At 49.2% G+C, this 20957-nt stretch overlaps 7 protein-coding genes across 7 annotated transcripts; 2 read left to right on the forward strand and 5 right to left on the reverse strand.

Moving 5' to 3' along the window:
* Window positions 1-1231: 1231 nt before the first annotated feature.
* P175DRAFT_0512102 (cytochrome P450) lies at window positions 1232-3018 on the reverse strand (the record flags this gene model as incomplete). The annotated part of the gene is made up of 6 exons (XM_040898636.1): window positions 1232-1407; window positions 1465-1541; window positions 1603-2219; window positions 2285-2670; window positions 2729-2870; window positions 2929-3018. 6 exons carry the CDS (start codon window positions 3016-3018, stop codon window positions 1232-1234), a joined length of 1488 nt encoding a protein of 495 aa, XP_040749303.1.
* Window positions 3019-3959: 941 nt separating this feature from the next.
* On the reverse strand, window positions 3960-4910 carry P175DRAFT_0535654 (class I SAM-dependent methyltransferase; the record flags this gene model as incomplete). Its single annotated transcript, XM_040900243.1, has 2 exons — window positions 3960-4617; window positions 4675-4910. The coding sequence occupies 2 exons, from the start codon at window positions 4908-4910 to the stop codon at window positions 3960-3962; spliced, it is 894 nt and encodes a 297-aa protein (XP_040749304.1).
* Window positions 4911-5478: 568 nt separating this feature from the next.
* Window positions 5479-11918, reverse strand: P175DRAFT_0552714 (uncharacterized protein; the record flags this gene model as incomplete). The annotated part of the gene is made up of 2 exons (XM_040900453.1): window positions 5479-6962; window positions 8169-11918. 2 exons carry the CDS (start codon window positions 11916-11918, stop codon window positions 5859-5861), a joined length of 4854 nt encoding a protein of 1617 aa, XP_040749305.1. The 3' UTR covers window positions 5479-5858.
* A 515-nt stretch (window positions 11919-12433) lies between these two features.
* P175DRAFT_0444981 (uncharacterized protein) lies at window positions 12434-14358 on the forward strand (the record flags this gene model as incomplete). The annotated part of the gene is made up of 4 exons (XM_040894256.1): window positions 12434-12812; window positions 12875-13169; window positions 13247-13959; window positions 14012-14358. The coding sequence occupies 4 exons, from the start codon at window positions 12434-12436 to the stop codon at window positions 14356-14358; spliced, it is 1734 nt and encodes a 577-aa protein (XP_040749306.1).
* Window positions 14359-14547: 189 nt separating this feature from the next.
* P175DRAFT_0535657 (pyridoxal phosphate-dependent decarboxylase family protein) lies at window positions 14548-16293 on the reverse strand (the record flags this gene model as incomplete). The annotated part of the gene is made up of 2 exons (XM_040900244.1): window positions 14548-16179; window positions 16240-16293. The coding sequence occupies 2 exons, from the start codon at window positions 16291-16293 to the stop codon at window positions 14548-14550; spliced, it is 1686 nt and encodes a 561-aa protein (XP_040749307.1).
* Window positions 16294-16986: 693 nt separating this feature from the next.
* Window positions 16987-18142, forward strand: P175DRAFT_0496077 (uncharacterized protein; the record flags this gene model as incomplete). The annotated part of the gene is made up of 2 exons (XM_040896105.1): window positions 16987-17722; window positions 17793-18142. The coding sequence occupies 2 exons, from the start codon at window positions 16987-16989 to the stop codon at window positions 18140-18142; spliced, it is 1086 nt and encodes a 361-aa protein (XP_040749308.1).
* Window positions 18143-18637: 495 nt separating this feature from the next.
* Window positions 18638-20148, reverse strand: P175DRAFT_0486757 (MCT family MFS transporter; the record flags this gene model as incomplete). The annotated part of the gene is made up of 2 exons (XM_040895643.1): window positions 18638-19882; window positions 19949-20148. The coding sequence occupies 2 exons, from the start codon at window positions 20146-20148 to the stop codon at window positions 18718-18720; spliced, it is 1365 nt and encodes a 454-aa protein (XP_040749309.1). The 3' UTR covers window positions 18638-18717.
* Between the last annotated feature and the right edge of the window lie 809 nt (window positions 20149-20957).

Here is a 20957-nt window from a genome sequence, read left to right on the forward strand (position 1 = left end):
CTAGACGGGCGTTGGATGGTGTTGATCCTTCAACACCACACTAGTCTTCAGGTGTCCAGTGTGCTCCAAGGTAGCTTGTATTCATGGAAAGACACTGTAGCAACAACAGATTTTAAGATGCCACTGATAGTTTGAGACATGAACAAATAGGAATAGGGCTTGAAAATTGGCTGTAACATAACATCGATCAGTGAATGTCAAAAGAAAGATTGAGCACGTCCTCGCACGTGTACTTTTCAGCCGCGTCTGTCTAGGGTATCCCTACCAAGCCAGGTGCCATCGGACATGGGGGCGACATAAGTATCTACAGAAACAGGCCAGGCCAAAATCATCTGCTGTTTCATTTGTCCGCCCGGTTGTCGGGTTAAGCTGCGGCCATATCGGGGTTGCATCCTCGGTGTCTGCTGGGCCGTCCGCAGCCCAGAGTACTGCGGAATTCCCCTTTACAGGTTTATATACATCATACTCAGTGTCCAAGGGCTTGCGGACAGAGTCGTAATACATACCCTTACCTTAAATGCCCACGAGGAGGGGCTGTAGGTGACTGAACCGAGCCCTCGTGTAGTCGATTGTGCTCTGAGAGGCCTTTACCTGCTCTTCAATGAATTAGATTATGAGTGAAGATACTATAGAAATAATAATCTACTCTAAACATCCATCACCAAGATCATCCCCCGTCCTTTGAGATATCGCTCGGCCAGAATATGTGATTCTATTAATATCTTTTCGGGAAAGTTGCATACTTTCTACGGCTTCTGATCTCCTAGGTAGCTTAGGCTCTGCAGGATCGGCCGTTGCCGTTAAATAAGGCATATGGCACGTTCTCCACGTTTCTGCAGCCCTGATCTGAGAGATCAACCTAAAGCTCAGACGAACTGAAAAATACATTCTAGCTGCAGTATGTGACTAGCTAGCCACGTACGAAGTAATATCTCGGGGAAGCAACGCGGTTGTAATCCTCGACGCACAGGGCCAGGCCTTTTCCGATTGGGAAGATTTCTAAAGTAGCTCGAGACGTTGGAAAACACGTCTGATAAATCATGTCCTCATTATTTTCTTTCATCATTGGTAGTCTAGAAACCGACAGGGTCTAATCATCGCAAAGCTAAAAAAAAAAAAGTATAGCTTGTTACGCATCCAGAGGAGCGAGAGCCAAGAAAAGACTTCACGTAGGTCAATGCTTTTCTTTCGCACCTAGTCCCAGGTTAGCGCTAACGCTGGGATGTGATACTCAAGCTTCAATTAGAAGACGATGTCCCTTGGGAGACATTAGGAAGAAAATAACCGGATCCATGTCTTGGTCCGAGAACCCTTCCTTCGTGGTAAGCCGTGCAGTAGGGAAGTTCCGGAAGAACAGAGCAGCGCCTTTCTTTAATTCAATCCGAGCTAGATGCATTCCAATACAGACTGAACCCTAGCGTGTGAGTTACCAAGAAGATTTAGCTCATGTACGGACAAACTTACTGCGAGATCCAGCGCCCCATGGAAGGAATGAATCCTTCATGTCTTTAGTTGGGTTAATCCATCGATCAGGGTCAAATCTTGAAAACCAATCAGCGCTATACCCCAACTTGGGCCCTCCATGGAAGTTCGAAAACTTACTCGTCCGGATTGGACCAAATAGTAGGGTCTCGGTGAAACGTGTACGCCTGTGTTGAAACAACCGTACCTCCGGGTAGTGAATGCCCTGCTAGTGTTGCTCCCTCGGGTGGAACAACGCGAGGGAGTGCCGATGGAACGACAGAGTATACTCGCAGAGTCTCTTGGATAACGCGGTTGAGATATGGAAGATCGCGAAGGTCTTTGTCGGTGGGATCTACTGGCAGTTCGCGGAGTTCGGCGAGCAGCTTTTGCTTAACATGTTCGTGCTTCAACACCGCATAGACCAGGTAAGTTAAAGTGACTGCTGTTGTGTCACTCCCTGCAACAATGTAGGCGTGTGCATTGTATCGGATTTCCGAGTCGGTGAGGCCGTCCTCACCCGCATCAAATAGCTTGGTGAAGAGAGTTTGCTTGGGGTTGGTAGGATTTAACGAGATCATATTTTTGTAACGCTGGATCGATTGCTCCGCGTACACAGCAAGTCTCCTCGATGCTGCGGCCGCGCTGCGGATAAACGGGATTGGGAAATATTGATTCCATCTCATCAGGAAAGGGAATGTGGTGCGGATTGGGTGCATTGATGCTGTGTTTTGGATATCTAGGAAATATTGATTTTTCTGCGGCATTCTTCAGCCCAAACTTCCATGTCGGCGAGGCCAATATAACGGGGGGAGAAAAATACCTTGCCATATTCAAGCATACGAAATGACTCGCCAAAGGTCAATTCACCCACAATATCAGTCGACATAAAATTGAACCACTTGAAGACGTCCGCAGCACCTCGGGTGTGAAGCTCATCCTTGATTTTTCGAATAGTTAACTGGATTCGCTCGTCAATAATCGGCTCAAATTGCTTAAGATTCGCCTCCGCGATGGGTGCTGATAGGAGCCGGCGATGAACGGCGTGGATTTGAGGGTCAACCGAGCTGAAGATGTTCTCAACTCCCACTGGGACAACTCTGCGATACCATTCGGACTTCCAGTATCGACCCCCTACTTTGTGGATTTCTCTGACGGCATTGACATCCGCCACGTCGACCTCCGTTGGGCTGATTCGAACCAAGGGACCTAATTTGAGTCAGTCCCGTTTGCTGCAGATCTACAACATGGAACACTATTTACGCACCATATTGCTTGTGAAGAGAGTCCACGTAAGTCGTACGACGAGCTGTTAGCCAGTAAAAGGTCAGAAGACCCTCTGTGTATTTGGAAATCCACGGTCCTGGAAGGGACGACAGGGGATTTTGTCGAGCAGTCCACTCAATATGCTGAGCAAGGGAATTAGGCCAGGGTTGGGTCAATTATAAGGGAGGGTGCTAAACGTACAATAAGTAGCCCTACAAAGCCGGTGCAGAGCGCTGTGAATAGTATGGTTGAAATACCATCAGATGGCAGAAGATCAACACTTAAAACCATTTTTCTCTTTGTGATTTCAAAGCACACGTAGATGTACCCGACAGGTCGATGTGTCTCAAATATCCGTCTGGGATTCTGATATCACACCGCATGAGAGCTGCTGGGGGCCAGCGAATTTTATTCTGCAAGGCTGCAAATGTCAGGTCGTTTACTTTTGCGACGCTACCCCAGCCACCGAATGGAGCTGGACTATCGCCTACTTGAGGGGGTAATTGTGAATGGGGAGGTTTTCCGTTGACGATATACAAAACCATTAGCTCCCTATCTCCGGGTGTGGTGCATACTGTTTCCTGGTAGTGCAGGATCGAGGGGTTGCGAGGTAGCGGAGGATTCCAAAACAAGTACATACGGATGTAGTCGTCGCTTCGAGTATGGTATTATCCTCAGTCTCCTTCATCTGCCCAGCTGCAGCACTGCCAAAAATAAATGCCCCGGACTCTATCGTACTCAGCGGTAACCCTATATAGTTACCCGATGGGGTAATTCAATCTAGATTAGGGTATCTTGCCCAATCGGGTAATCTGATCGCGGAACGGAGACTTTTTGTCACCACAACGAAAGCTCGGAAGAATATGAACTAAATGTGGCCAAAGATGAGTAGTTAACGAGTTGAGAGAATTGGTATTGGTAATCAGATACGTTCCCATAGGTTGAGTTCAAAAAATGGGGACGAATCACCAGTGTTTGAGACCCTTGCTGATAGAGGATGTGTCTAATGTCAAAGTATACATAGGGAAAAAGTAGCCCACGGGGAAAAGAAACACTACTGAAGGCACAGTTCTGTTTCTCTTGAATAGGGGCTTGGTGTGTACGAGTCTACCAAATGATTTAGAGCAGCATAATAACAACTGAATCAGTCCAATAAATTGTAGTCTCTATTTCACATACTTTCTATATCTATCATATGCGGGGGATAGACCCAAGAGATATCTAAGATGGACCTAGAGACTGACGGCAGAGAACATCATTTGCTTTGTCCCATCTCCCTGCCAAGTTCTGCGGCTGTCGTCCCAAGCTGCAGATTCGTAACGGCTCAGGCTACTTTCCACCTTCCATTGACGACTCCCGGCGCTGACCCACAGATCCTGCATGGTGTCGCTGCTGTGACGGTAGAGATCCCATCCAATGCTCTCCATGTGGAACTCGCCTCCCTGCTCTGCACCCAAGTTGCGACCAAACACCAACGCTCCGGGGCCCGGACATAGCAGCTTCTCCAGCTTGGCAACGATGGTAGCTTGTTGTTCCGTATTGAATAGGTGAAGGAAGCTTCCCAAATAAATCATATTAACCTTGCCGTGCTTGTCGGACAAGAAATCTTCGTCAAAGATGCTTCCGGCACGAAGTTCGCCTTGGAAGTGGCTTCGGTCCCGAAAGAGTTCGTACCCGAGTTCAAGGAATGGGGCTTCAATATCAGCTCCGATCAGGTTGGTGGAAATACCAGAGTCGTAGGCCGCCTTGCGGAGGTCTTGCCCAAGACAGCACCCGAGATCGAGCAGGGTCTCTCCGGTGCGTAGCCGATCCACGACCGTGGGGTAAATCGGGGAAAGATGAATGCTAAAGTCTAGAAACCGGAACAATCCGATGCATGGGTAGGGAAGGCTGATGAGCAGAAACCGTTAGATCGATACCGTTGACTCCTGTAGAGTAGAAACTTACACATCCCATGCCTTATCACGCACAGCGTAAATATGCTGAACAGTCTCATCCTCGTCTGCAAGCCCGGCATAGTTCACGAAGACCTCTACCGTGCTCGATGGGAGTTTTTTCATGACTGGCTGGTACCATTCCACCTCTCGTGGAGCTTCTTTTTCAGCAACAGTGACTGCACTGTCTTTGGCCTTTCGACTGGGTTCCGACCATGGAGTGTTGAGAGCTGGCAGCTGTACAGACATCTTGCTTATAGCACAGCAATTTCCGCTGCTCGACCTAATAGACTGCCTTGGGCTTTCTGACGATGGATGTGATGATTTGGGCGAAAGCACATGAATAGAGCTAACGAAGACAAACCAAGGGTACATATATCTACTCCATGACGCGGGCTATGCATTCAATGTAGCTCTACCAACTTCCCCAAAAGAGTCCATGTTACTTGACCTTGAACGCGAGGCAAATCTATGAGAAGCGAGCGTATTCGAAACCACAGTGCGATACATATTCGGTCAACGAATACGCTTGCCTCACAAAGCCTCGCGAAGTGACTTACTCAATAAGGTATAATAGTGCTCTATAGATCTCACGTAAACGCTAGTTGAATCTCTCAGCCCTGAATGGCAATTCTGGGAATTAACCGGCTTGCTACAAGCAGAAATCCCACCCCGTACCATTGTTTTCCTCCTCAGTCGAATAGATGGATCCCTCCATTTTGTATCTAAGAACGTTTCTGACGCATTATCTGATATTAGCTTTACTGATGGCCCTTGCAATGGACCAATAGGTTTTGTTTTCCAGGCTTCTTTTGAACGAGTACTAGAATTGACAAAAATAATATCGCAATAACAATTTGTATACAAAAAAAAAACTCATACTCTAAGTGATCTATTAACTGAAAATATGTAACTCCCCTCCAAGAAACCATATACTATCTATACTATCTTCCCTGGGCTAGCAACGCCACACGGGTGGCTATTCTCTGATAGAAAGTTTGGCTGTTGAGCTGCTGTCGGGCGAAGAGACACAAATGAGCCCAGAAACAATCTGAAATTCTGCCGATCTCATGGAACGAGAATTCCGAGGGCTTGTATTCGACCCGAAAGTAAATGGTCTCCTTGACTGTCCATGCACGCAGAACGATGTCCAACTGTATCTCAACAAGTAGTTAGAATACCACGCACGGAAGGCGGTTATAGAAATGGGCAACTTACATCCCAAGGGTCCTCCAAGCTAATATGTCTCAAGTAGAGTTCTGAGTCTGGCAGTGGCTGATGATCCAGGGAGATATTCACGGCGGTGTTGTATAGATGTGTTGTGCCCAAGACTTGCTCAAGCTCAGAGGGGCTGCAAGAATCGTGGTTGAGGGCTTCCAATTTGAACGCCTGGAGCGCATGTGCCATCTCTGGAAGAGTATTCTGACTGAGGTTGATGCGTGTGGCCAGCATATTCAACGTTGGGCCAGCGGTTGTATATAGTTCCGGCAGGCTGCGAGCTTGGCCGGAGACTATGTGACCATAGAGAACCTCACTATTGTTTGTTAGGACCTCTAATGTCAAGGCCCATGCCAGATCAATCACTGTTGTTGTAGTCACTCCATTGTAATTGCAGAAGCTGGAGAAGTCATCGAGAAGAGTACTCGGTAGGTCCAGGGCACAAACCGAAGCAGGGCTGGAAGGGTCAAAGACAGGACCAGGGGTGAGGCATTTTATACTGCAAGGACTACAGTCTTTCAACCTCTCCACCCAGAAAGCTACATCAGTCTCCTTGTCTGTGGCCACGCTGCGTGCAATGAAAGACCGATACGGCGTAACGGGGCCATGATGGTCAAAGTTGAGATACTCCTGTACAAGCTCTCGTTGAAAGAGCGAATTGGTCCATCCGTCAGTCAACGCATGGCTGATTTGCAATTCACAAGACACAGCTCCTGAGGGCAACGCGAAAATCGTCAAGCGGGGTAGTCTGCCATGCGGGATGGTACTTGGACTCTCTTCGACTGGGTCCAAAGGGTCTCGGATTGATACCGTATTTGCAATAGTCCGGAGAACCACCTGAACTGGAGTGTTATTTGCACCGGGTTGAACGAAGACTGTTCTTAAGATGCTGTGTCTATTAACTATCCTTTCCCAGGCTTCCGCAAGCCGTTCTGGGTCAATAGGAGAAGCCGTGTTTGAGCCAATCTCGAAGGTCAGTTCCAGCGAAAACAAACGGGAATTGTGGGACTGATATTGCAATATGTGCAACTGCATGGAAGAGCAAGGATATATATCCTCCACGTTGTCAGTACCGCCCGGAAGCTGGGGAAGGATCTCAAGCGTGAGTTTCTTCATGCTCTCACTATCAAGTGACAGCAGTGGGAAGACTGGTGCGGATATGTCTAAGCATTTCAATGACCGATCATCCTTTGCGCGTTCCAAAATTTCCCTTGTTTTCGATGCCCAGTTAAAAATGAGGTCTTGAGCTTTGATAGTCGAGTGAAAGTAGAGATCAAATGACAGTAAACTGCCCGACAACTCGATGTCGATATCCACGAGACCAGAGCCCGAACTGTACATCCAATTCTGGGCAAAGTTATCAATCTCATAAAAGAAGGAATCATCCTGACCACCAGTGCGAGATGGCCTATAGCGGATGAAAATGTCAGGATGCTTGGTGTGTGCCCCGGTTGCATTGCTGAACATTTGCGGTGAATTTTTGATTGTACTCAAAATGTGCTCTGCCGATACCTGCTGCTGGGAACTATCCATAGAGGCCGTGGGGACTGTATGGATAATGGAGAATGGACCGACAGTATCCAAAAATTCAGTGCTGTTCTGCACCAAATATCTACCATCCTTCTCGATGTGAACTAGGGGCGTTTGATACTCGACAAAAACTTGGTGGAATGAATATAGAAGCGCCGCTGACACTTTATCCTGCATTGCCTGGATTAAAGGATACTCGAGAGCATCACTGGAAGGCGACAGGCTGGATATATCCATTGCGAAGTGGTGTTTTGTATCTTGCCGCAGAGGACGCTCAGTCGGTGTTAACCCCCAGTACTCCAACCTCTCTGCTTGCAATTCCAGTTGAGCCGGCAATTTGGGTACAAAGTCACTGATCTTTTGCTTCCACTGCTGAAATGTAGACCCCACTGAGATATCTTCTTTTGTAATCAAGAAGCGTTGTAGGTGAGCGCGGATTGCATTCCAAGAATGCTCGTCAACAGCCAGCCTATGGGCCACAATATACATGAAAGATCCCGCTTCAGTTCGAAAGACATCACCAGAGAATATTGGGCCAGTCTTGATATCAATACTGGAGTGCGCCGTACGCACAATGGCGTCTTGCTCCTCTTCGTTGATGGCGCGACTCTGGGTGAACAATAGCCGGTAGGAACCTTGAGAATCGGCTAGTCGGTACTTCCAAGTCCCATCTACGGTTAAAAACCGCGCACGTAACATTGGGTGAACTTGAATCAGCTTAACAAAAGCTCTCTGAATGGCTGTATGAGGTAATTCCACAAGCGTTTGAAGCAAAGAGCTGCGGTGCTCTGGTATATTCGCGGTTGAATCATCATATAAAGAGAGTAGGTATTCCTGGGACGGCGCAAGAGAAAATTCGGTAGCCGAACTCGCGCTGTTATCGAGTACTTCGACGACCTCGCAAAGCCTCGCTAGGGTTCTACCTAACAGAAGATCCTGGACTGTGAAGTTCAATCCGTGCTTTTTACTCAATGCCACGACTTTGATGGCCGATAGTGAGTTGCCATTCAAGGTGAAGAAGGAAGTATGGGGAGTAATCCTATCCACTTCAAAGTCAAGGACCTCACCCCAAACTTTCCGGAGTATCTCATAGATATCGGTGTGTTGTTCCGGGATATCGTCTGTGGTGTCGGACTCGCTAAGAATATCCTGGGTGATCAAGGCTGCTTGTGACTCGTCTATAGCTTCTATCCACTGTCTTACAGCCTTTCGATCGAGTTTGCCAGAATTATTCAACGGTATCTCCTCAACAACCACCCAATAAGACGGTATCATGTAACCTGGCACCTCACGGGACAATCGCTCTCTCAGCTGTTTGAGGAAGCTTTTCGTACCAGGGGAAGAGAAGTCATCAGATAACCGAAGGGTAATCTCCTTGCGGTTGGATAAATCGTTCTCGGATAACGAGAAGACTGTGATGAGTTGTCGCTGTAGGGGACCGGCTTTGGGGACACAGGCCATGATCGTTGTGATTGAGCTCAATCTGTTTAACCGACGCTCTACTTCGCCCAGTTCGACACGATTGCCCCGGACCTTGACCTGATTATCCTTTCGCCCGACTAGCTGCATGGACCCATCCACGTTGTAGAAAGCCAGGTCTCCCGTGCGGTATAATCGGTTAGATGATGCTGCGAAAGGCTGCATTCCCTTGAGCCACGAACATGTCACGAAGGCCGCAGATGTTGCGATCTCATTGTCCAAATACCCTTTGCCCAGTGAGGGACCGGAGACGACTACTTCCCCCACGCAGCCAACTGCAGCAAGCTGCTCATGATTATCTGCTTCCACGATCCAGTTGTTACCACCACATGCCTTTCCCACGGATGTGGGACTAGTGTTCGTCGTGAAATCGTCTTTGACGGAACAGTAGATGCAGGTTTCAGTAGGACCATAAGCGTTAATGAGCTGGAGTTTACCAGCCCATCGGGCGACATTGTCGCTGTTGGCGGCTTCTCCGACAAATATGAGGGTCTTTAGCGATGGGACCTCCTCGGGGCTGATGACATGGGCGACTGACGGGGTCAATTGTGCACAGTTCACGTCTAATTCGCGAATAACTCCCGGCAGATCATTCAGTCGCGCTTCTTCAGAAGGGACGCAGACGCACCCGCCATGACATAGAGTCATGAGACCTTCACTGATGCTGGGATCGAAGGTGTGGGCAGAGAACTGAAGAGAGCGCCATTTTGAACTGCAGCCAAGGGCGCGACCCTGTTCGACGATCCCGGTACAGAGTGAACCATGAGACATCACGACTCCTTTGGGTTCGCCAGTGCTCCCTGAGGTGAAAAGCACATATGCAGTGTCATCGGGCCCGGACGATGAGTCAGTTGCAGCACTTGAGCGTGAAGAGGGCATAGAAACATCTGGCTGCTCGGAGATCGTCTCGGCTACAACGACCGTCTCAGATAAGTTCTTCATCCTTTCGGCTGCACTTTGGGAGCACACAATAAGTGTGGCATTGGCCATCCTCGTGATTTGTCTTAATCGGTCCATGGGAAATTTATGATCAAGAGGAACCCAAGCACCCCCTGCTTTAAGCACAGCAAGAATGGAAATTGTCATCCATCGGGACTTTTCAAAGCAAAGAGGAACTAACACGCCGGGTCGTACGTTGAGGGAGACTAGATGGGCGGCTAACCTAGAAGACTGGGAGTTGAGTTCTTCGAATGTCATATCCCCATCCCAGGCGCGCAAGGCTAGAGCCTTCGGAGTCAACCACGCCTGTCGCTCGAACATGGCATGGGCTGTGTCTCTGACAGCACTTGGTTGAGACTGATTCCAACTTTGGATCTGCGCACGATCTAATTCATTGAAGCATCGAATAGCGTGCACTGGAGTTTGTGGCGCGGCATGGCATAGTTGATCAAGAATCGCGTGAAGCTGTGATGCCAGAATTTCCACTGACTGCTCGGTGAGAATCCTAGGATCATACCATAAGCAGACCCGGTAGGAATCTTGAGCTGGGGTGCATTCGTTTACAAGCGCAAAGTCATATTCAAATGGTAGACCAACCCCCTCCACTGGGGAAACCCCAATTCTGGCAAGCGTTTCGCGGGCAACATCCTCAGAATCCATCTGCACAAGTAGGAGATTCTGGAAGTCAGTGGCCCGTATGCCAGAATCTCCGTGGCGTCGGCGAACGTTTAAGCTCCCGTATTGTTCGAACGGCATCATATCGATCGCCTGCTGCCGAATCTGCTGCAGGAAAACGGCCACGGTAAGATCGTCATCAAGGTCGATTCTAATTGGAACAGCAGTGATCAGCGGGCCGGCAACATCTCTGACAATGCCCTCGAACGCGGAACGACCACTGAGCGTTGCTGCGAAGCTCACGTCGCTGTTATGTGATCGTAGGGATAACAAGATCCCCCATGCAGCTCTGATCAGCAGGGACTTGGTAAGATCAAACGGATTCTGCCAGTCAAATTGAAAAGATCGAACAAAGCGGGCAGACGCGATGGGCTTGAATTCCTTGTTTGGCAAGACTGGGAAAGGTGAAGAACTGGCTTCTTTTACTTGCCGAGACCAAAACTCATCCGCGGCTCCCATGTCGGTTTGTTGTATTTGTTGAATAAAGCTGTTGAACATTGGTCTATTGAGACTATCTGACTCTCCATTATAAACATTGACCAGGTCATCCAGGATGTAGGTGAGGGATGTGGCGTCAAGAATGGCGTGGTGCACTGTAATAACCAGATATCGTTGGTTAGACGACGACGCCTCGTGGATTAGGGCAGAGCGGAGGAGACCATCAGCCTCAAGCATGGAGTCTTTGCGGTCCTCCAGCACGTAAGCTTCGAGTGAGTCCGCTTCTGCCCAGTCAACGCTCATCTGAATAACACATTGTAGCATCCCGTAAGGCGGTTCTTGAATGAGACGAGTGCGCAGGACTGGATTGGACTGAACAGTTGTGTCCCACGCTTGCCTGAGCCTTTGAAGATCTAGCTCTGGATCTAACGAATAAACAAGTTGTGTCATGTAACTATCCCTCCCCCCTTGTGAGACCGCTATCATGGCTTCTTGGAGAGGGGAGCATGGATAGATGTCTTCGATTTGATTTTCGTGAACAGCACACTTCTCTGCAATCTTGGAGCGGAGTGTTTGAATAGAATCATCCTCGGTGTTGTGATGTCGTAGTAATGAGAATGCTGGCACTCCCAAGCTCCGCTCACGTTGCTCAACAAGAGGATACGATTTCGTAGCCATCTCGTGCAAAGCTGGGTACTCGAACACATCTTGAATATTGAGCCCTAGGGATTTCTGTTTGGCCAGAGAGATTAATTCTGAAGCTAACACCGAGTCGCCGCCGAGGTCAAAGAAGGATGTATCTTCCTGGATGTCTTCTGGGTCCTCATTCAGAATTTCTGCCCACAGGTCTCGCAGAATATTCGTTACCGAGTCGAGGTGCTCGGAAACGGTCAAAATAGATGATACAGAAGAGGTGAGACCACTATCGAGAGTAGCAGAGGCACTGCTCGAGAGTAAACTGCGAACAGATTCTTGCATTTTCCGTAGCCCTCAAGAAAGAGAGTGTTGAACCGAGAACAAGAAAACTGAGAAGGGCTGCAAGGCTGCTTGCCATACTTCGACGACCAGCTACTGGGCTCCCTGGGGTTTTACCTTGCATACAACTTCAGTTATACTGCCTGGGTAGTCATCTCGGGCTTACTTGGTGGGGAATCAGGGCTTAGCACAGCCAGCGACTTGGTTTAGGCTGCCGAGTGATGGCGCCCCGTTGCGACGGGAGCAGACTAAGACAAGCCCTAGGAGGTAAGAACGAAATCGGTTAGCGAACAGGGTCTAATAACTAATGAGAAGGGCCATCCCAAGGGGGTAAACAGTTAAGAGAAATGGACCGACTCCGGCGTCAGAGTGCTGGTTACATCTGTGGCTGTGTTTCATGCTCTGTGATCTTGTTGCTACTCGATGGTAACTACAAAGGGCAACGTAATATCTCGAGTAGCCATCAGCAACAGTGCTGTAACTGGACTACCGGCTACACCACCGCTAGAAAAGAAGCTATGGCTATTGAACTGACCAAAAACGGCTCTGAAGAGTCTGCATGGGTATTCCATGGTCCAAAAGAACCACCACTCTTGGACTGGGATACTGCTCAGCTCATACAGTTTGGGGCGCTGAACTACCCTACCCATACTGCTATAATCTCCTCCTGGCAGGGGAAGAGGTCAACATACCAAGAGCTCCAGCAGGACGTCCAATCCCTTGCAAGGGGTTTGTTGGCGTTTGGAGTTCAACATGGTGACCGTCTCATGGTTCTCGCTGGGAACAGCATTGAATTTGTTCACCTTTACCTGGCAACAACGTACATCGGTGCTATATTCACGATTATCAACCCTATGTTTACTATCAAGGAGGTATCCGCTGCTGTTGAGCTCATAGGTACGTGGCCAGCATTGAGAGTAGACCATGGACTCTCAAAGCAGTACTGATATCTCGTATAGAACCTCGAATGGTGTTCGTGTCACGACGGATCGGCTTTCGCAAAAATGACAAGATGATTCAAATGGTCTCCGCTGCAACCGGCACTCCAGAGAAACTGCCACAACTGATCTATTTTGGCGCCCAAACTTCTGAGTATGGCACTGCACTATCCTACGACCAGTTTCTCGAGCGCGGCAAGACGCTCGGCGAGGACCATGTGCACGAGGACACCCACGTAGCGCCGGAAGATGTGTGCTGCTTTCAGTTTACCAGCGGGACAACAGGACCAAGGAAGGCTTCGATGTTGTCTCATAGGTGGGCTATCTCCCTCAAAAGAAAAAAAAAAAAAAAAAAAGACACTGCTGCAGCCAGGTGACTAACATTCAAATTAGGAACTTCATCAATAATGGCAGACTAGTTGGGGATTTGTTGGGCCTCACAGAAAAGGACATACTCTGCTGCCCTCCACCACTCTTTCACTGCTTTGGGCTTGTCTGTGGACTCCTGGCATCGCTCTCTCATGGAAGTACATTGGTGCTTCCGTCTGAAGTCTTTGATCCAGCCAAGGTGATCGAATCGCTTGTCAAGGAAAGATGCACGGTAGTGAACGCAGTACCGACCATGTTCCAAAGTATTCTTGACCAGGAAGCGCTGGATAAGTTGTTTTCCCAGCTTTGTCTTCGAACTGGTGTCATCGCTGGAGCAAGTCTATCCCGAGATCTGCTCCAGAAGATAAATGACCGCCTGGGCTTGAGTGGTTTGATATACCCGTTCGGTATGACCGAATTGTCCGCAGTCAGCTTGTCAACAACCAGAGAGACATCCCTTCTGTCTAACTGGACTACCGTGGGGAAACCACTACCACATACATCCGTCAAGGTTATCGATGCGTATGGACATGTACTTCCTCCAGGGAGCCCCGGCGAACTCTGTGTTTCCGGGTATCTTGTCCACCAGGGATACTATAAGGCCCCGGAAAAGAGTGCGGAAGTTGTGCGCGTTGATGAGAATGGAACGACCTGGTTATATACCGGTGATATCGTCTCCCTTTCTCCGGATGGCACATGCACGGTTCTCGGAAGGGTCAAGGATATGATCAAAAAGGGTAAGCTGTATTCCACCCAGTAACGCAATACAAAAGGGCTTATCTGGTGCAGGTGGTGAGAATATTGTTCCAAAAGACATCGAAGAGATTATCGCGACTCATCCTGCGGTTTCCAATGTGGCAGTCGTTGGGGTTCCCGACCCTAAATGGGGTGAAAATATCGCTACGTTTGTGCAAGAGGAGTCGGGCTCCCAAGGCACTTTGGCGGAAAAGGAGCTGAAGCTTTGGCTGCGAAAGCATGACCTGGCCCCTCATAAGATGCCGGACTACTTTTTCATTGCCTCGGAGGAAACCGGTTTGCCATTCGGATTACCTGTGAATGCCAGTGGTAAGGTATTGAAGACGGAGTTGAGGCTGTTGGCACAAAAGACTGTCAAGGGGAAAGGGGATCGCAAGTAGAAATCTCTACCCTATAACTATGTGGCAATTTCAAAGATAGTAGTTACCCATTGCATTGGTTCCTAGGCATAGATCTGTTTGAATTGTGTAAATGAATCATCATTGACAGAATCCGCTGAGAATCACTGTGTTCCGAGGTGCCAAAAATGAAATGCATTGTCTATCAAGTGAAAGCCAATACCAATCTATCTAAACATCGTTGCGAGCGACATCGGCAGTAATATCTAGGATAGCTTTCATCAAGCCGTTACAGACCGTTGGCGTAGTTGTCCTGTTGCAGACTATTCGTACAAAGTGACCTCTCTCCCCGTTCCGACCAGATCCTGGAGCGAAATCAACCATCCATCCCCGTTTCTCAAGGCCCGAGGCAATAAGCCGCGTATAGTGGGTATTCTGCTCGGCCTCTTGTTGTTCACTGAGGCTGACCGCGCTCGATGGCCGGTCATAGTAAAAACACACCTGAGTGCAGGGAACTTCATAGTTCTTTCCCACAAGAACCAGGCTGGGACTTGCTGCGATTAGCTTGCTCAGATACTGAGCGCCCTCGTATGCAGCCTCTACTTGCTTTGCAATGCCTTCTGTTCCGTAATAGCGCCAGTGGAAGTACAGCTTGAGGGAGTCTGGGCGTCGGCCGCACTGGGGTGTAAACGATGCGAGATCGTAGACACGGTTTGGGTCCGGAGCCTCGAGCAAGCCTCTTGACGAACGCCAATGAGCATTGGTATTATCACTGTGACTACTCTGTTTAGAGCCATTCGCTGCATTGCCGTTGAATATGTTGTTAACTCCGAAAGCGCTATCCAAGTCATCATCGTGGAACAAATACCCGGCCTCTAGCCGATTTGCAAACCACAAGGTCTTTAGGTCTTTGGCCAGCAGGAAAGAGCATATCTGCGGCACGCCTAATAGCTTGTGTGGATTGAACGCAATGCTATCGGCAAGCTCACTCCCGTCTAGCCTGTACTTGAGCTTTTCGGAGAAAATCGCGGCTCCTCCAAAGCATCCGTCGACATGGAACCAAGCACCATACTCATGTGCTAGCGCTCCAATCTCACGGAGAGGGTCGTATGCTCCACGCACAGTGGTTCCAGCCGTTGCGCCAACGAACAATGGAATGTGGCCCGCATCCACGGCGGCTTGAAGCTCTGCTTTCAGAGCTGCGGGATCCATGGTGCCCGCCTCGGTAGTGCGGATCTTCCGAACTGACGCAAGGCCGATTCCTAGCAGTCCAGCAGCGGTGATCATGGAATAATGCGCTGCTTCAGAGACAAAAACCGCAAGCGGCCTAGGAGATGCAATGAGGCCCGAGTTCTTCAGTTCTGGAAAACGGACGTTGCGAGCTACCAGAAGCGCGGTGGTGTTAGATGCTGCGCCGCCTGGAAAGGTAATGCCTCCAGCGTACGGGCCATCGAGACCGAAGAGCTTTGCCAGCTCCTTGCCCACATGTTTCTCTACAAAGGTGAATGCGGGCGAAACCCGGAACACATGGGCATTCCCATTCAGAGAAGACAGCAGAACGTCAGCTGCGATTCCCGGTACCGAGGGAGCTGACCACAGCTTGTCCAGGAATGCTGGGGACGAAGTATTCACCGAATGCTGTAAAAGAGATTCGGCCGTAGACACCAGGTCTGTATGACCCAAGCCCGCCGTGGGCAGCGATAGTGCAAGGGCAGAGCGAAGGTCCTCCCGCACATGAGCCTCCAAAGTTGTGTGATTCGGGGTGCTCCCAGCTTGAAGGCCGTTGCCGGTCTCAAGGCTATCGACATCATTTTCTGCTGCCTCGAAAAACGACTCCACTAGTTCTTGCACCGACCGGACGATCTATCTTGTTTAGCTTGCGCCAGGAGAGATCAAATATGAATGGGACGGGGAATGTTATACCTCTGAATACTCATTTGCTCTCCGTAAGTTATTGCAGGAGCCATCCGTCGCCATTGCATACATGCTTGAGGGACTCATTGGAACGAATCTGCACCGCAACGGTACACGTGAAAGAGAAGGAAAGAGATATCTACACGTCACAATGCGAAGCACTCAGTCAACCGAAACGGCTGTCCGGGAATGCCATGACCTAAGTAGTATCGGCCTGTCTATAGCATTATCGTTGCTGCCGTTGCTGGTGGCTGAGGGAGCTTGCACTGTGTATGACCATCCGACATAGGGCTAAGCTATCACACAGCCCAATTGACACTCGTACTCGCAACGAAACCTTTTTAGAAATTAAGGACTGAAAGCCATATCCAGTAATACAACGGACTGAAGAGCACCGATATCGCAGTGTGTAGTTCGGGCCAAAGCCGTCTACGCTGATGGACCAATCTTACCCGACATGGTAGGCCTCGACCACCGATTTGGCATCGTCAGCGACAAATGAGGTAAATTTTGGGTGTGAATTATAATCTAATGAGGTGTGGTAATCTTTCATTAGCCATCACCACCTTCGCGCTCGCTTACATTGCGAGAACAATAACGCCATGAGGAAATTGAAATTTGAGAAGTAGATGGATGTAACACGCATCTGGAAGATAGTCTAAGCCACTCAGATCAGCTTTAAAAGAATCCCCGTACAGTCTTCGCTTTTCGTTTCCTCTCTATAGAAATAATCCTGCTAGAATAAACGCAACAAAAATGGCCGAGTACGCGAGATTCTCACATATCAACCCCCAGTGGGAGCGGTTCGTGCAGTCCCAAGCGGTGCTGCGCGACTTCAGAGGAAGCGATGACCACATCATTCAGCGTCGCGCTGCATTCCAGAAATTAGCTGCGGAGGGACCTCAGCTTCGCAAGATACCCGGCAATGATGAACTTGACGTGAGAGATTTCCATATTCCTGCTCGTGACGGGTATGAGATCCTCGTGAGATCGTACACCCCCAGAGCACCAGCGGCAGACGGGATTTCAACTTACCCCGTCTTTGTCTACTACCACGGGGGCGGATACACGTTTGGTAACATTGAAACTGGAGATGATAACTGCCGTCTTCTGGCTGCTCGTAATGGCCTAGCTGTTCTCAATGTTGATTACCGCCTGGCGCCCAAGTACATCTTTCCCAAAGGATTCGAAGACGCTTACGACGCACTGCGATGGACCACGAAGAACGCGGCTACCTTTGGCGGAGACCTGAGTAAAGGGTTCCTTGTTGGAGGGGTTTCCGCTGGCGGAAACTTTGCTGGAGCGCTGGCTTATGCTGCTCGAGATGAAGGCCTCCAGCCACCGATTACAGGGCTTTTGCTCTCGATCCCTTGCTGCCTGATGCCTCAAGCCTTCCATCTGGTACCGCAGTGGAAAGACGACCTCCGGAGTATTGAACAAAACAAAGATTCGGATATGTTGGATGTGCGGTCCTACAAGCAACTCATCGAAGGTAGGTTTCCCTCGGTCTAGTTTTGCACAAGCCAATGTGCAGGAACTGCGCTGAAGACACACACACACAGATATCTGTCAAGCTCCTCCCGACGACCCGAGAATATCGTTTCTTCTGCATCCTGATCATTCGGGTTTGCCCACCCGGGCATACTTCCAAATTGCAGGGTTAGATCCTATTCGTGACGAGGCTATTCTGTTTGCCAAACTCCTGCGCGAGCACTCTGGCGCTGAGACGAAGATTGATATGTACGACGGCTTGCCACATGGATTCTGGCGATTTCAAGAGCTCCGCGCTGCCCAGACCTGGCACGTCGATCTGTATGAGGGAACGAAGTTCCTGCTGGAGGGTGGAAAGGGAGGATTCCATGTGAAGGGTACCGAGAATGGGCTCAATGAGTATTTGTCCGGTGTGATATGATGCTCTCTTTCTAGTGACGGTACAGCGCTGACGAAGGCAGACAAATGAAAGAAAGCCGAGCGTCCCAGTCCTATAGAATGCAGAGGTTGGCCGTGGCATAGCTTCTTGCGGTGGCAGGAATGAATATGAACTAGGAGACTCATAGATACAAATTTTTCAAGTCAATTTTTCTCTCTCGTGCGGCGATTCAGACCGATCTATATGCCGACAATAAATTCTATTTACGAATGGCAAATCTTACGCTATACAATGCAATCTGGTTGATTTACTTAGTATATCTTAGCAACGAGAGGCGGAAGCTTCATTTAACCTCTACGCTGTAGTCAAGATGTTCCGGGACGTGATCGATATGCAATACTGGTAAAGATATGTAGGTAAGCCTCAGATTAATAAATCTGTGTAGAAAACTATCGATTATGGAGAAATTATAAAACTATTCTGATCCAATCTATCAAGGTATTTTGTAACACAACTCGCTCACAACCAACTCCCCCCGGCTATGCGATCTCCTCCCTTCTGCAATGATGGTTCTTTATATATACTTCCATGCTCTGTGGTTTCCAAGGGCCATGATTCTATTGTTGTACCTCTCTTTGCGTGCCAGTAACCTTCTTCCACCACTTGAAAGAAGCAGGTCGATAGGCCCCAACTCCCACGAAAATGACACCCGCGGCAATGACAGTGCTGGCTGAAAAGATGAAGCCTCCCGAAAACTTATTTTGGCCGACGTTGATGATTGTACCCGCAATAGGATTGCCAATCAGCAGTCCAAGGCCAGCGAAACTGAAACTCATTCCCATCCAGGTTCCAATCAGTCGGAGCTCAGGCACTAATCCCGCAACCACGGTGGTGGGCAGAGACACGACGGCACCGGACAGGAAACCGTAAAAGATACAGTAGACGATCAGGCCACCAAGATTGTGGACGGCGGTCCAAGCGAAGGACATGATAGCGGCCGAGATTGTGCAGTAGGTCAGGATCTCCAGGGACCCATATTTATCAGCCAGGAGACCTGGAATAATACGGCCGAAGACAGATGCAGCGTTCAGGACAGAGAGCAGGTAGTTGGACAAATCCTCGTTGACGCCGAACCTGTATTCTGCAGCAAGAACAATGTAGAAGAACGGGATGTAAAGGCCAATAAAGGCGAGGAAGAGGCCGATGCTGAAGACGACGTATGGAGTGGACCGGAACGCGCCACGGTCAAACAAGCTCCGGGCCTTGTTCGGTGGTGGCATGCGGGGCTTCATGAGAAGTACACTGATGCTCAGAGTAAAGAGTGCAATGAAACCAATCACTCTCGTGGCCCATGGGAACCCGATCTGAGGCAAAAGCTTGCGGAAGACAATGGGGTAGATGACGCTGCCGATGCTACCACCAGCGGCTGTGATACCTGTTGCCAGAGCTCTCTTGGTGCTAAAGTAGGTTGCCACAATCGCAACACTCGGAAGGAAGAGACAGCCAGTACCCAACCCGACACATAGACCTTGTGCCAGAAATATCTGGTAGTACTCAGTTCCCAGACTCGTCATCATCAACCCAAAGACCACGAGGAAAGCCCCGATGGATAGAGTAGACCGAAAGTACCCCAGGTCAAAGACTGGTCCAGTAACACTTCCGAACACAATCAAGAGGAAGCCCTGAAACGTGCCGATCCATGAGATGTTGGATGAAGACTCATGGGCTAGCAAATCACTTTCATAGTACGCCTGGAAGACTCCGAACGTATTGACAATCCCCCTGGTCTCTCATGTTAATAAAACCACAAAATATTCCAGCAAGCAGGTCTTCAGGGATACTCCATACCATGAGTTGAAGAACAACAGATGAGCGCCCAGGACCTGTAACCACGCGGTGGTGCCACCATTGGGGATTGGTGACTGTTGGGCTGGGGCCGCTGGGGGGGGAATTGGAATTGGGGCGGCGGACTGAGTCCCTGCCTCAAGAGACTTTGGCTCGAAGTCACTATGGGCCTCATCCGAGCTGCTTGTACGCTCTGCCGACATTGTTCCTAGCGTGGATGTCTCAAGGTATTACAGTGGCTGTGCTGGATGTGTACGAAGAAGAAAGAAAGAAAGAAAGTAGTTGGCGCCGTCAGCCAAACGATCGAGAATAGACTCCAGTCACTGTAGGAACTACTTTGAAATGTGTACGGTAGAATCCTTAAGCTACGTCGAGAGTTGATATTTTCCCTTCTTATGAAGAACGTTCAGCGACATCTTTATTGCCCGATCGGGTAATGCTCGATGACCGAAACGTGCCTCTTAGGGCAACGTGTGAGACTGGCAGGAGAATTATTAATACTTCGTTAGATTCATCCGCGTGGGAATTAAACAGGCTTAGCTGATTGAAAATGTTTCCGGTTGGTCGGTTTTAAAGAATATCTACACTCTTTCTTACCCAGTGTAGAGTGGTAACATAGTTCTCCGAAACGAGACCATCTGGGCAACTTAGAACCATCTTGGAGATGCCCATTTTCGCTAAACAAATCCCTTCGCAGGATCGCAAGTCTCTTGTCATCCATATGGGCCCATAATTTAGATCAGCTTGGAAGTATAAAGCCCTACGTTGTAAATCATGTAGAGTCTAGTCGGCAAGAACAAAGAGTTACGGAGTACCTGTGGGAGCATAGTACACCGTTCCGTATACACTCGATAATCAAGCATATTGTGTCCTCGTGCTATTGCAGGCTTTGTTTCGCCTTCCTTGGGGATTGAACTGATCCAAGATGGCGATTGAAACGGAGACAGAGCCAGTGGAGGTAAAGCAAATCCAGTCCACTCGCTCTCCTCATTTGACACCTACTTTCGTTATC

Source organism: Aspergillus ochraceoroseus (assembly GCF_002846915.1).
Source record: "Aspergillus ochraceoroseus IBT 24754 chromosome Unknown P175scaffold_9, whole genome shotgun sequence".
NCBI lineage: Eukaryota > Fungi > Ascomycota > Eurotiomycetes > Eurotiales > Aspergillaceae > Aspergillus > Aspergillus ochraceoroseus.